The sequence below is a fragment of the Lutjanus erythropterus genome, chromosome 7 (genome assembly GCF_056507025.1).
Source record: "Lutjanus erythropterus isolate fLutEry1 chromosome 7, fLutEry1.hap2, whole genome shotgun sequence".
Lineage (NCBI taxonomy): Eukaryota > Metazoa > Chordata > Actinopteri > Lutjaniformes > Lutjanidae > Lutjanus > Lutjanus erythropterus.
This window is the reverse complement of record NC_139323.1, coordinates 34638975-34654674: the sequence shown is the minus strand read 5'-3', so window position 1 is coordinate 34654674 and position 15700 is coordinate 34638975. Positions and strand designations below refer to the sequence as shown.

Sequence of the window (15700 nt, the reverse complement as noted above, 5' to 3'; positions counted from 1 at the left end):
CATAGTTTTATAATTCATGATTTAATTCATGAGAATTAAGAATTATTAAGGGATCCACTATTGAGCAGCAGAGCCTTGTGGTCATTAAATCTTCAACTGCAAGACAACCGATTAATAATTTACTATCCATCACTGAGTGAGAAAACAGACAAAAATCTTCGAGAAATCTTAAATTTACAGCTGTTTTCCAGCCGTAGCACCAGTCTCGCTCTTGTGTGCCAGATCCCACAGGACAAATATAACTGGAGCTCTGCTTCTAACAGTTCTGTCATGTTTTACAGAGCCATTACAAAACATTTATGTAACAGAGACTTACAGTATGTTTGAAAGCTAAAAAGCAATTCCTTTAACACGCATATGAAGCCAATGTTACTGATTCAATGTCTGAAAAGGGCTTTAGTCTGGAAGTCACGTCTATGATAGTGTACGAGGGCCACTGGAAAGAAAGAGGAAACACCAAGAAAAAAACAGAATTAAAGTAATAAATTTACAAGTAAAAACCTTGGATATTCTTTGAGATTAAAGTGGTAAATTTATGAGAAATACTTCAATATTGTCTGAGGTTATAAATGTAGATATTTGCAAAATATCTCTGAGAATAAAGTCACAAATTGCCCATAGTTGTAACCAGTGATATCCGCACATCTGTCCGTTGTGTTGTAGCTCCTGATGCACAAAAGCTGTCACCTCATCCAAATCAGTGTGTTGTTTTGGGTATAGCATAGCTTGATGGGGTGATTGTGCATCATGACTACAAGATATAATTTGACTAGGTCTCCAGTGCAGGCATAACACATGATAAGCAGCAGCGTCTGTGGCGTGATGAGGCTGATATAACCTTACGCGCTGAAGTGATGTGGTTCCTTAACAGAAAAACCCCACTATTTTCCAAGATTTCTTTCCTTTCTTTCTTTTTTTTGTTCTCACAAATTCTGACTTTATATTCTCAGACAATACGCACGTCTTTCTCATGAATTTACCACTTTCTACCACAGAGAATATCCTTAGTTTTTTTGCTGTACATTTGTGATTTTGCTCTCATAAAATGTCCAAATTTAGTTTTCTCTTGCAAATTCATGGCTTTATTACCTCAAAAAATACTTTTTTCTCTGATTATTATCCACATCCACCAGCTTCTGTAATTGTTTTTAAACTACAATGGCCCTAATACGCCGTCATACACATCTGTGTCAAGTCAAAACTTCAACAACACAATACTAAGAAGTCTGCTGCGCTTCCATATGGCGATTCATCACAGGTCACATCTGTGTGCATCTTTTACTGTCATGTGTGGAAATATGTAGGTTTCTAGGGTAGATTCTTTTTTTTTTTTAAATGGGTGCTGAGTGCTCACATACATTTACCGCAGGCTCTGACACAGACATTGTGTGCAGTCTTTTCAAAACACCCACAATCATCCAGAGTCTTAAAAGCTTGCAGAAGCCCTCAGGACACTAATTTCTCTCTGACTCTGAAAATGGGTCTCCATCAAAGATCCAGATAATCATTTGTAAAGGCACACCGCTGCACGTCTGGCTGTGCGTGCTTTAGTGACATAACCTGAAAAATTCCTCCGGGATCCAGTGTCAACCTCGTCCTAACCCCTGTCTGCCTGCAACCTGGGGGAGCCCTCACACTTGATCTCAGACTGATATCCTGTGCAAAGTCTACTCTGCATCTCTGTAATGAAAGACGGCAGTAAAACGGGGGGGAGAAAGTGTTTAAAGAAACATTGTGAGGGACAGGAGACAAGCATCGTCAAAAACAAAGACAGTAGGAGAAACACAGGCAGACAAGGAGAGACAGAAGCAGATAAGAATCACAGTACGGCCAGACAGAGCAGAGTGAAGAAATCTGAGCTAACAGACTAAATAACAACTATTCGTGAAGTGAGAGCTGTAGCAAAGTGGTGCTGAGCAAAAAACTTAGCCTGAACTGTAGACACACCACACATTACAGTGCTACGTTCTCAGCTGAGCAAAACTCTGAGGGGGCGGCAGTATAAATGAGCAATTCTGTGCAAAAAAAGAGTACTGCAGTAGAAATAGCAAGTTGGAGCCACAGACCTCCCCAAGGCTCGGAGAAGCTCAGGCAGGCTGCAGAAACACTGCAGCCGCGCAGGATGTGTGTAACATTATAAACTGACAATAACAAGTGAGGGCGAGTCCTACACTGTAAGTCGATCAGCTGTTCATACCTGTCAGTTGTCTGTCAATGTAAAGTTAAGCCTGTTATCCCGAAAAAAAAGTCCACTGCTCTGAAAATACACACTCTGGAGTTGGAGTTAAGTGACTCCTTGTCTCACTGCCTGCCAAACTCCATTAACATATTGCTCAATTTAAGAATTAAAAACATTTACACCTTCTACGTAATTCTTAACGGTTTCTTACGACTCCTAAACAGACACTTACTGATTCGGCAAACATTCGGCATTCATTTGAACTAATTAATGTGAAATGGGTAAACAATAACAGGTGGAATAACACCTGGAATAACCACGGCTGTAGCGTCATTGCCAGAGAAGTGAGTATTTCAACTTGTTTCCTGATGACATATTGTGGTCATTTTATGATTTATTAGATCTAGATATTAGACTAGATATTATTAGATATTGATTTATTCTCCTTTAAATAAGAATAGCTGGTAGCTTAAAGGTCAGTCCACCTCAAGTGAGCCTGAGCCGAAGTTGTCGCTAAGTTCAGAGCTTACCACCTTTATGATCAACGAAGACATGAGAACTTGGCTTGATTTAAGTTAGTAGGACCTCTAAACAAATTTAAAGCTTTCACTACTTATTATAAATAATTAAACTGAGTTTTACAGTCCAGCTATGAATAGCAAATAGGTGACAGCTGAAGATATGAAAGGAAAGGGGGTAGAGAGAGAGGAAATGACATGTAGAGAATAGGCCACAGTCGGGAGTCGAACCAGCGGCCGCTGCAGAGGACTGATGGGACACGGGGTGCATGCTCCATTAACTGAGCCACAGGGGCGCCTACTTTCAACTTCAAGCAAATTTCTAAACATGATAATATAACGGTTAAAATTAAGCTTTTTCCAAACTTTCAAGACTTTGTACAAATCCCTTTGAAATCAAACAAATTCAACAAAAAGCTCTACTGCAAACCCGGCATACTGCACAAGTGGCCGAGGGCGGGGTCTGCTTTGACAGACGGGCTCCTTGGAGAGGCCCTAATGTTTGCCTGTTGGCCCCAGGCACCCGCTGCCCCTGGCATGCCCCCCTAGAGTGATCAGTCAGGAGCAGTGGCCAGACACTTTTACTGCCTGCCGCTGTCTCAACTCTAATTAGGAGAAACTCCGCCGCCTCTCTTCTCTCTCTCTCTCCTCTCTGGGCTTCAAAGAGCGCATGAAACGTGGAGGAGGAGGAGGGGTGCAAAACAAGAGATGATCACATGATCCAGGGAAACACTCCACTCCACCATTACCGCCGCTGCCGCCGCCACCACGTCAGGCTCTTAGCTCTGAAGTCTTTCTCCTCTGTGAATAAAAGAGCCGTTCGCCTCAGGAAGGCTCAGAGACATCGTGAAGAGCGCTACATCTCTTCTATCCATTCTGCTCACGCCAGTCATCCAGTGTTATAACTGGCTGCAGGGCGAGCACTCGTCATACAGCACACTGAGCCAAAAGGAAGGTGGGATTATTTTCTCTCCCTTTTCTCTCACTCTCACACAAAAAAGCATTATATAAAATTATATAATGATTTGTTTTGTAACCTACCAGCCTCCTCTTCAATTGAATTCCTATCTATTTTCAACTGACAGAACAAGATCTTCCATCCTCATGTGGTGTGTGTATGTGTCCCCAAACAATATCATGTAGACCTAAAATGATTATTAAATTTATCAGCTAAAGCAACAACTATCTTTTATTTTCATTATCGATTAATCTGTCAATTAAATGTCCAAAAAAACTGCTCATTACTATTTCCCAGAGTGCAAAGTGACGTCTTCAAATCACTTCTTTTATCAAACCAACAGTCGAAAACCCAAAGACTCTTCGTTTATTACCATAATCGACAAAGAAAAGCAGAAAATCATCACATTTAAGAAGGTGGAACCAGCAAATCTTTGACATTTCTGATTTAAAAATGACTGAAACGATGAATCAATTTTCAAAAAGGCTGGCAACTAATTTCCTTTCAATTGACTAATCTATTAATTTACAAATTGCAGTTCTATAAGCAGCAACTATTCTTAAAATTAATTAATTGTTCTAAAGCCACAATGATTAATCGGTTATAAATAAATTTTTTAAATTGATCACGACCTATTTTGATTTTGATAGAAAAGGTCAAAATTCTCTGAAAGTCTCCAGCTTCTTAAATGTAAGTATTTTCTGATTTCTTTACTCCTTTAGGACAGTAAACTGAATATCTGTGGGTTTTGGGCAAAACAAGACATTTGACAACGTCATCTCGCGTTTTTCGAAACACTGGCAAACAACATTTTTCACCACTTTCTGACATGTTATGGACCAAACAGCGAATGCTTAATCAAGAAAATAATTGACAGATTCATCGACTTAGTTGCAGCGTTAAATTGTTCCAATCATTTTTCATGCAAAAAAAAACGCAAACGAAACGAAACAAAGAACGAAGCCGATAAATATCTGTGAGTCATTCGACCTGGGAGTGAATGTCATGATTTTAACAGTTTAGAGTTTACAATAACTAATCGATTAATCAGAAATAGAACGGACAGATTAATACATAATGTGAAAATAAGCTGCTATCTGTAACCCCAAAGTCAAACACAGACTCACCTGGCAGCCTCTCTTTTCAATCTCATTGATGCACTTGCTTATGAGCAGCGGCACCATCAGTCCCGTGTTCTCCCTCTCCACCACCCGCCACGCCTCCACACCAAACACCTGTGGCTCCCTGTCTCCGTCCGGCCCGCCGTCCAGCGTGTTCTGCCACTGCTCCATCAGGCTCAGCTTGACGTAGATCAGCCCTCGCGGCTCCAGCTTCACCGCCAGCTGGTGGCTACGCGTCACCCGGAAGAGCGCCGGCAGAACCACCGTGCCATGGCAGCAGACGCGGTTGCGTCTCGGCGTGGGCTCCCAGCTGAACACCACCAGCTTCAGGTGCTGGGCGTTCTCCAGCTCGATGTTGAAGGTGTGGTCCATATCCAAGAAGGTAGTTCGACACGTGAGGAGAGCCGTTCGTGCTTTATTAACGGAGTCCACTTGGATGGCGCAGTAGACGTCTCGAGAGTCAATACGTGGAGGTTTGAGGTCCTCGGCGCCGTAAAAGTGCAGACTCATCAATCCAGAGATGTACTGGCTGCATTTCGGCTGCTCTGTGAAGCTGTAATGGCGGAAAGCATCAATGTCCAGCTCCGTGCCGTTGAGCCTGGAGCTTCCGCCGCCTCCTTCCGTCTCCTTGCCTTTTCCTGCCTTCGCCTCCGCAGAGCCGTGCTTCCCAGACTTCGCCACCAGCTCGGGTGAGTCCCCGTCACTGAGGTAGCCCCCTTTACTGGCGGACTTTGAGCTGCCGTTACTTTTCTTCTTGCTGAAGCTGTGCTGCGTGGACACGCTGCTGTCCAGGTGGTAGCGTGAGATCACGTTGCGACTGGCCTGTCCACCTCCAGGGGCAGCTAACCTGGGAGGACCCGAGGACTGGGGGACGGCCTCCGACCCGCTCCCGTTGTTTCGGGGAGAGTTGGCTCTGGGCTCCAGCTGGCCGCCTCCGTTGTTGCTGTTACTGCTGCTCGGCGTCCCCTTGACGCTGAGTTTCCGGCTGAGTTCCGGAAGCTTCTTCATCTTCATGGAGATCTTCCTCACGGTGCGCGGGGACTTGATCTTGTCCGGGAAGGACCAGTTGATGGAGCTGCTCTTCTTGGCCGGGTTTGGGCTGGAGGGAGGGGAGCTGACGGCATTGGGCAGGTCAGGACCATCTGCAGAGGAAAGAAAAAGGGCAATTCAATTTAACTCAAATCAAAATTATTTCTGTAACACATTTAAAACAACATGAGCCAATCCAAAATACTTTCACACAGGGGCAGAGGCATTTTTCTTTTTCTTTTTTATTAGATAGCTCTGTAACTTTATCCCCTCTATGCCATGTTTCTGCCTTGTCCACCAGCAGAGACTAACCTACCCCACCTCAGTACAGCATCTCCGTTTGTACGGCGTTTGTATTTCTGACAATCATGCCATCGGGATTTCTTAATACCCTGGTATACTGTAATATCTTTGTGCCACTAGACTGGGGCTGGCAACTGAGGAGGTGCCAGGTCATAGGACCTGAGTGATCTTGGTGGGGTATAAGGGATTAAAAGGCCCGGCCCTAGTCAAGGCGAGTGGCAATAAACACCTAGAATACTTTTAGAGCATCTTGGAATTGGTTGGAAAAAGTTGCCACTCATCACGAAATGTATGTGTTTGTCAAACTTTATTCAAAAATCACCCCAAGGTTTTTTACAAAGACATTCACAAGAGATGACAGTTGGCCAAGCTTTCCGTACAGATTGCTGGTTGATTCAGGAGGTTCAAAGAGAACCACCTCAGTTTTCAGAAAGTTTTGGGGCATTCAGTCATAGAGGCTGTGGTGACTGAGGTCTGCCTGAAGCATGTGGACTTTTGATTTTTCTTTGGTTGACATTTTGTGCACAAGTTTAAACATTCTCTGCCAAATTCCTTAGTAAAGAAAAATATTTAGAAAGTCATTTTTGAATTACTCTCAGGAACAAATGGGTACCACCAGTCCCAAGTTCTTAAAGTCCCTGTAATCGCTGGTTTCACCAGAGAGTCCACCTCGTTCCCATGATTACAAGTAACTCTTCAGATGTCCGATGAAGACAGACGGGAAAGAGAAGACTAAAAACCAAAGGCAACGTGTGCATGAGCCATAATTTACAGTCTCTCAGAGAAGCACTACACCTTCATGGCACATCATCAAGTCATTAGGTTTACATGCAACCCAGTAATCCACTGACAGAGATACATTCAGCAGGCAGCGCTTCATAAACACTCCAGCACTATATAATACAGTTACAGTCTATATAATGTAAACCTAGACAGCGATTTAGATAATTAACACTTTAAAAGAAGCATGTTGCTGAAATGGCGCCGATATCAAGACTTCGATTGTTCACAAAGTATTTCCATGAGGCCTCTTTGCTTTAAGTGGGCTTCGTTCAATCAAACATCAGGGAAATTGAGGTGGAATGTCTTTAGCTGCAGCTCCAGGAAAAACAGCGGGTCTATAAGCAGGGAAACGTCTGTCTCGAGACACCAACTGCTCCAGGGCTGAGCTAGAGTTACTCAGTCATTATTCAAGTTGAAAAATATCCACTTGAATTGGACCTTGTAGGCAGTTCTCGCCTAACCAGACGTCTACAACGTGAAATTTCAGGGTCTAGAGTTTTACACGGGAGTGACAGCCATTGTTTAGTCTACAGGACCGAGCGGTGGCTTTAAGTTTTATCTGCTTCTCAATAAATCGCTTCCCCAACAAGAGCTTTTCTGCATCTGGATTATTAATCTCATAATATTTAAATGTACCATATGCACAATATGACATCTGAGTTGTTTTCTTGGTGTTAAACGACTATTGCAGAAAGCAGGTTCATGAACACGCTAATATTCAAGTTTTATTAACGGAAGGATAAATTTACCTTCTGTAGGCCTTTTAAAACAGGCCTAGATACATTCTGTTCCAAAAGTGTTCTTCTCGAAGGGCTGAGGTTCCACCCAGAACCATTTGCTTCTGAAGAACCCTTTTGTTCTGAAGAAGTGTTCTATGCGAGACTATGATTTCCTTTAAGAACATTTTTTATTAAAAAAAAAAAAGTTCTGACAGGAACCAAAAAGGGTTCTCTGATGTGGACAAGCCAAAGAACTCTTAATGGGTCAAGTGAGCACCTTTATTTCTAATAGTGTGGTAAACAAGACACTAAGTCTGGGGGCTGATGAGTAATCGAGACATTTAATACATTAATGATGTGAACTTATTCATTCATTCATTCCGGTTCCTCGTTTCAAATATAAAAGTTTTGTTGTTTTTATCAGCTAATTATTTTATGAATAAACCTCAGAAACAAAAGTCTGGTTCTATCAGAGAGAGAAAAACAGAGCGACAGAGATACAAAGTAGAAAGAAGCGAGCCAGAGAGAGCTTGACCCTGCCAACATCACCAGCTCTATTTTCAGAGGGGACCTGCTGTGCTATTCTGGGGTGAGGGCCCGCCAGTGAAAAGAGGGAGGCAGAGGAGGTGCAACAGGATGGAGAGAAGGGTAAGATGGGGGGCAGGAGAAGGGCAGGGTGTAGCCGGCAGATGGGGGACAAAGGCGCCCCTTGTCCAGGCACTCAGAGGTCTGGATGGTCGACTGGGAGGCTGGCAAGCCTTCTGGTGAATGTACAAATGAACGCGGCTGTTCTCTCACATTCCTCACCAAACCATGTTTAGCCTCCTTTTCCCGCTGGCTGAGTAGCCTTCCCTGTCACGGCTTCCTGCCAATAATAGACACAGAGGCGCTCTGAGGAGGGAGAACATGGGTGGAGGGCGCTGGAGGTGCAAACTCACCAAACAACATCTGGGGAGGGGTCGGCTGCACAGAGACCTCTGGTCAGGTCTGAAACAAGGTTTTCAGGAGTGAAATTCCTCACACGTGAAACACTCAGTTTTTAGTTTGGGGTACAAATTAACTTTTTTGCTCAGCAGCCAAATGATTTGTTAATGTTTTAATTTTACCAGCCACTCAAAAGATTACCGTTGTTTTTTGTAGAGTGAAGCAAATCTACAAGCCACTTTCACAGAGCTGCAACAGTCGATTAATCAATTAGTAGTCAGCTATTAAATTAACTGCCAAATTTCTGTCAATCAATCATCTGTCATTTTTTTAAGAAAACATACTTAGGTTCTCCAACTTTACCTGCTGCAAGGTGAATATTTTCTGTTTTCTTTAGTCCTTTACGACATTAAACTGAATATCTTTGGGTTGTGGACAAAACAGGACATTTGAAGACGTCATCTTGGGCTTTAACAACATTTTTCAACCCTTTTTGACAATTTATAGACCAAACAACTAATCGATTAATCAAGAAAATGATCTACAGATTCACTGATAATGAAAATAATCATGTGAGACTCGAAGAGTGAGAACTGCAGCAGCTTCCATCAGTGTCCTGCTGTTGTCCCATTTATTTGATAATCATCATGAACTGGGGCAACGTCCACCAGCCCTGGAAGGCAGATCTACCCCTGACAAAGTTAATGACTGTTGCCAAACACACACACACACACACACACACACACACACACACACACAAACACACACACATGCAGCTGCGTCCTCTGCAGGCTTTGGCCTTGTAGCATCAGTCAGTAACCTAACACCTCACTAGCTTGATGTTCAGGGGCAACAGTTTGACACCCAACCCTCCGAGGCCATGTCCCCAGGTCAAAGGGGAAAAGGTCTGCATTTCTCTGGGTGACGCCTGAGCCGAGTGACTGTGTCCACCCCCACCAACACTAAAACACGCACATGCACTCGCTGTATTACTGCGACACAAAGAGAGAGTGCATGTAAATATGCATGCATAAACACACATACACTCACATGCCCTCCCTGACCCTGCAGACCTCCTCAGGCACCCGGCCGCTGACACCTCCGAACAAAGCCCAGGAATTTACGACAGGGTTTTTTTTTTTTTTTCCACAGCGCTGGCACCAGACAGGTGCAGGAGGAGGGACGGCGTGATCATTATCAAACATGTCTCACATACGTTTCTACAATCTGCACCTCTAACGTGAGCCAAAGTGTCACTGGAGACAATAAATTGATAACGTGAAATATCCTCCAATGAAACGATGTTAGACGCCTGGCCTGCAACAACGTGTGTGTGTGTGTGAGAGAGAGAGAGCGAAAGAGAGACACACTCTAAGAAATAAGGGTTCCAAAACGGTTCGTCCTGATGGGCTACGGTTCTACCCAGAACCGTTTGCTTTTGAAGAACCCTTTTTTGAAGAAAGGGTTGATCAAGGATTTTTTGTAAGACTAAGTTTTCCATTAAGAACCCTTTTCTGGAGGAAAGAGTTCACCAGAAATCGTTGACATTCTTTTAAGAACTCTTTTGTCACAGGTTCTTTGAAGACCCTGAGTGGACTTTAGATAAGATTCTTGGGATGTACGAACCTCCTGAGTGGGTTCTGGATAAAACTCTTGGAATACAAAAGGGCTCTTGGTAGATCACCCTGAGTGGGTTCTACTGTTCTCAGTAGAAAACCCTGGGCAGGTTCTAGATAAAAGCTTTGGAATATAAAAATATATTTTATAAAACTTTTGGAAAGCAAAATGGTTATTTGTAGAACCTCCTGGGTGGGCACTAGACAAAACTATGAATGGGTTCTCAATAAAACATCCTGGGTGGGTTCTTGTTAGCACCTTTAGACGGGTGATATATTTACTTTTAACTACACTTTCGCATACACACCCATATGCATCATGGCTGCCTCACATATCACAGAACCATTACATTATAGAACGGTTCTCTTTATAGAGTTTTTCAGGGTTCTGGGTGGAACCTTTCACAGATGGTTCTGTATATAACCCTATATGTTGAGTAACTCTGAAAGATCCCCAAGTGGAAGCTTTATAAAAGGTAGGTAGGTTCTCCCAAGAGCCAAAAGGGGTTCTCTTATTGGGACAAGCCAAAGAACCCTAAATGGTTTTATTTTGCACCTTTATTTCCAAGAGCGAGACACTGAGCACACTGATAAGCCTCGGCGCGAGACAATAATCTGCTGTCCCTGATTACCAAGTAAAACCACTTGTATTCACTGGAGTGTGTGTGTGTGTGTTAAATTTAAAAACAGAAAGGAGCAGGGTGCGCTGACAAACAAGAGGAGTGTAAATAAACCGGTGAATGGCATACTTGTCCTGTAGTTTCTTCTCTCGGTGACCGGGGCCAGGCTCTGTGCTGCTTCCTCTCCTTTTGGCTCTGAATCATTCAGCGCTGGAAGGCCTTTCAGGGGCCGCGGGAGCCCGGCCGTTTCATTACAATGGTTACAAAACCCCTGCTAATATATCCAAGCATGCAGGCCTTCTCACTAGCACAACATGGCCCCCTGCCAAAGCAGCCCTCATGTAGCCCAGCTCGCCTACCACTGCAGGCATTCCTGCTCTGCTGTAACTCAACCGACAGAGCGGCTGCTAATTCTAGACGGCCTGCAGCTTCGCCGGCCTCGCCGCACCGCCACGGTCCAAACAACAGGGCTCCAGCAGCTACCTGATGAGTGGTGATGAATGACTTATTTTTTATCTGGACACAAACCAAAATTCCAAATTCAACTTTCAATTTAATTGCATTGATTGATTTTTGCATTTACATTTTAATATTTACTTTTATTTTGGCTGTTACAATTGCATTGCATTATTTCTTACTGTGAGAAATTAAATTGCCCACATGGACACTTTGGGCAGTTAGAGGTCTCTAGTGCAGCAGTTTTCCTTCTGTGTCGTGGAACAAGTTGTGGATTAATCTTTGGACTTTAACAGAGCACCGAAACAAATGGCAACATTTCAGGACTGAATGTTTTATTTTTATCAGCTTTGTTTTGCGCAAGCCAAAGTGGATAAATTAAAACCTGTTTTTTTGCTTTGTGTGTGTGAGCTGTGTACGAAAGATAGGAAAAAAAAAAATCAACTTTAAGTTTAAACTCCACACAAGTTTCGTATCCTAAAATGAATGAATGAATGAGATAAAATCTTAATTTAATTATCTTCTTATCCAAACAATCAAAATCACTACAGCAGTAAAAATGACTTGCTTGCTCCTTTACACAGAATTAATAAGGAATGTAATGTTTAATGGTACAAAGAGGCTGAGAGACACTATTCTAAAATAATTCAACTAGGGCTGCATCAATTAATTATTTTTATTTTTGGCTCATCTGTTGATTCATTTCGTGATTAATCAATTAATTGTTTGGTCCATAAGTTGTCAGAAAATGGTTGATCAGTGTTTAACCCAATTTCACATCCCAAAATATTGTTTTGTCCACAACCCGAAGATATTCAGTTTACTGTCATAAAGAAGCAAAGAAACAAAGACCTATTTAACACTGCACTCTTACAGCATTGTCGGACTCAAGATAAACAGTTTTCTTGAAACAAAGGATCAAAATTGATGCAGTAATGCAGTCCTTGTCAAAACCTGGTGCCTACATTACCCACGATGCAACTTGATCACTGAGAGCTCAGGCGCAGATTCAGATGTTATTCTAGTAGCTGCTGACATGGCCTCTAGCAGAGATGAGGAGTACAGTTGCAACGATCAATCAATCATTCAATTAATTTTCAAATGTTTTGATAATTGATTAATTGGTTTGAGTAATTTTCTTGTCAAAATTCTCTGATTTATCTTTGGATTGCGAGTGAAACAAGACCTCTGAGGACGTCATCTTAGGCTTTGGGAAAAATAGTCGTGAGTTGCAGCCCTAATGACGAGCGGGCTACAGAGTTCCGGTGAGATCACTTCTTTAACTCCAAACAGAATTTTTTTTGTAAATTTTCGAGCTCGTCTTCTTCAGCCCCCAGCCAACGCTGCCTCGAGTGACATCACTTGAGGCAACTCAGATTTAAGGCAGTCACAAAAAACTTTTTTTTACATGCAGCAGTACTCCGCAAGACCTGTAAACAGCCTTTGATGGGCTGGGCGTCAGTACTCAAAACCTTTAAGGTATCGATATGAACAGTGAGGAAAGGAGCTCTGCTTTGACTTGCACTATTCACTATGAATGCTTCATATCGAGGTCATCTGACTATGTGAGACAACAACAGTAATATGCTGCACGCTGATACTTTAGTGTTAATAATCTAATGACACTTCCAGCATTAAAGAACGTAGTTTGGAGAGCAGACAGACTCTTAAGGGATTCATCGGGTGAAAGATCTTGTGATGTGTGATCAGTCATGTAGTGTGCAAACCACAACAACTTCTCACGATTACAAAACAGACAGATGCGTAGTGTGAACGGCACGGTGTTCTGGTAACTTTGAAAGTCCTGCAGTGCGACCAAGGCTTTAGAAAAACCTCTCATCAAACATATGGATCAGATTCTCTACCAACTGAACAGATACTACTGTGACCCCTAATGTATGCATGACCAAACAGATAAATTTCTGCACTCGTCAAAACAGAGAACAGTTTTCTACAGCTGCACTGGCGATGAAATGAAAAACAGACCAGAAGGAAAGAGCCATGAGAAAACCATGTGGGCCGAACTTCACATCTAGCGCCAAGCCAAAGAATCTGCACAGGGTTTGAAGAGCTGCTCTCTCAGCGTTGCTCCTCCGAGTTGTTGACTTCCTCCAGACCCAACTGTGCACTCGTCAGCCGAGATTAGATTCCAGGTTTGAACTCGGAGGCTTGAACTCTCATGTAACTTTAGCAGCCGGGGCCAAATCTCAAACGCAGCAGCCAGCGTGACCAAAACAACCCCCAGAAATAGCTCTGATCCCGTTCTGAGCACCGTCCAAGTCAGATTCCCCAAACAGGCGCTAAAGGGAACAAGAGATTGGGAACACACTGCGGTCACCACCCCCAAAGTCCATCAATCATTATTCTCCATACAAATAGAGCATTCAGATGGACAAAAAGTCAGTCAATAGGCAGCGCACGAGGAGTCTGGAGTGTATCCGGTGAGGGAAAAAGAACCAGCCAGCCGAACAGAGGAAAGCTATAGTCGCAGAGAGTCATCTACATCTGCACTGCTTCATTAATTCAACAGACGCTCTTATTCCTGCTCAATCAACGGCCGGCCTGTCACATTTTGAGCCCTGCAGATAAGGTGGAGTCTGTATGGGCTCATATTTCTGAAGAATCTGAAATAGAGGGCACAAAAGATTGGGACTGAAATAGCAGAGTTCAACACCGTGGCTGTACTCCTTGTTTTCTGTAGTTAAAAAACTTCAGAGGCCATTATTCCTGAGGAGGCGCGGGTAAATTTACAAAAATGCGGTGAGACAGCCCATGATGTGGTATCTTAAACACACATGGAGGAGATGTGGTGAAGATACGGCTCTCTGAGGTGGCAACGATGTTACAACCAACAAACACATGTTTAGTGAGCTTTAGTTTGGTGCAGCTTTTCCTAATCTGCTATTTTGGTGAAGGCTATCACGAAGCAATAAAAGACATAACCAATCTTATGACATGTTTTAGTATTTTAACCATAAATCAAGGCTTTATGACTATTTTCAAATGCGTGTTGTGCATTTAATTCATTTTTCATATATATTTTCTTGCTGTGTCATCTGAGCCTGTCACAGTAGTTACTTTATCGACTTATCAAGATCAGCAAAAATGAAAAAGGTCATGTCCATATATTGTACAATATTACCTGTTGTGTGTTTGTTTGCATATGAATGTCACCGTCACTTTAGCCAACATGATGCCATAATAAACAACAGGGTTTAACTACCAGTGTAAGACTTGAATGCAGCACCTGAGCATTTTTTTCAGACGAATGAACAGAAAAACTATGCCACAATAATACACACTGTAGCTGTCATGTCTGTTTATGTTCATGGCATAAATAGGTCTTAAAATGACAATGCAATTATGCAATTATTTCTAGGACAATATATCGTCCGACAAAGCTAGTCATTGTTACAGGCCTGGTGTAATCCATTCTGGTGAACATCAGTTTGCATGGAACAGCAGTCTAGACAAATTTGAAAGGTCTGCATCGCATTACAGTAAGAATGACTTTAACATTACTTGAAATCCAAAAAAACATTTAAAATCTGTTTGAAGATATTATCAATTGGTTTTCAATCTAAAATGAATAGAAGCCACTGGCTACCTGAAAAGAGGGAAAATATATTCTATATATATATATATATATATATATATATATATATATATATATATATATATATATATTAAAAAAAAACTAAAACTGAAGTGCATGGTTTTCAAACTGATTAGCTGGGATATGGTCTCGAATATCCAGACCTCTAACTAATTCCCCCCTTCATGACAACAGTAGCAGGTGTGGCGTAACAGAGACAACCGTTAAGTTTTGTCTGGCTTTGAGCCATAGATGTGTTTCCCCCACAGACTCATTATCCACAAACATGGCAAAGCATCATTCTGATCAATAACCTTCAGAGCACCACAGATATTTTATGATCATTTGTGCTACAGGATGATAAAATTGACTTATTTCACAGATAAGACACAGAGAACTGCATTCTGTGAGAGTAAAGCTCATCAACTTTCTGGTATTTCAGTTTACAAGAGACCATACAGATCCAGTTTATCTGACAAATCAGTGAAAAATATGCAAAAGATTTCATAAAAATGTTGTTTTGGTAATTATACATGTCCCCAAACATGACTGGTTTGACTGCAGTGGAGAGATGTCACACTGAGCACCCACAGCAGGCTGTTGTCTTTCTCACTCCTGCCCACCATCCTGCAACCCTCCCAACCAGCGTGAGAGCAGGAGGAGTGCAGTGTCACTCTGTCAGCCAATACAAACTGAGTTAACAGCAACCACACCACACACACAGAGTCATTTCTGGAGGTTTCTAACTAAAGGTGAAGAAAGACAGTGAAGCAGCGTTTTACCTTCCTGCGATGCCTTTTGATTCCAAACCAAGGTGCCCGCTGCACCCACAAAACACACACACACACACACAACAAAAACAAGCAGTAATGTGCGTTT

The 15700-nt window shown here is 42.5% G+C and overlaps 1 protein-coding gene across 2 annotated transcripts in view; it reads right to left on the bottom strand.

Annotated features, from left to right (window-relative positions):
- The window catches only part of syde2 (synapse defective 1, Rho GTPase, homolog 2 (C. elegans)), a 67692-nt gene that overhangs the window by 30402 nt on the left and 21590 nt on the right, over positions 1 to 15700 (bottom strand). For both annotated transcript variants that reach the window (XM_084723608.1, XM_084723607.1), the window contains exon 4: positions 4783 to 5918. In XM_084723608.1, coding sequence (XP_084579734.1) covers positions 4783 to 5918 — 1136 coding nt within the window. The remainder of the gene's footprint in view (positions 1 to 4782; positions 5919 to 15700) is intronic.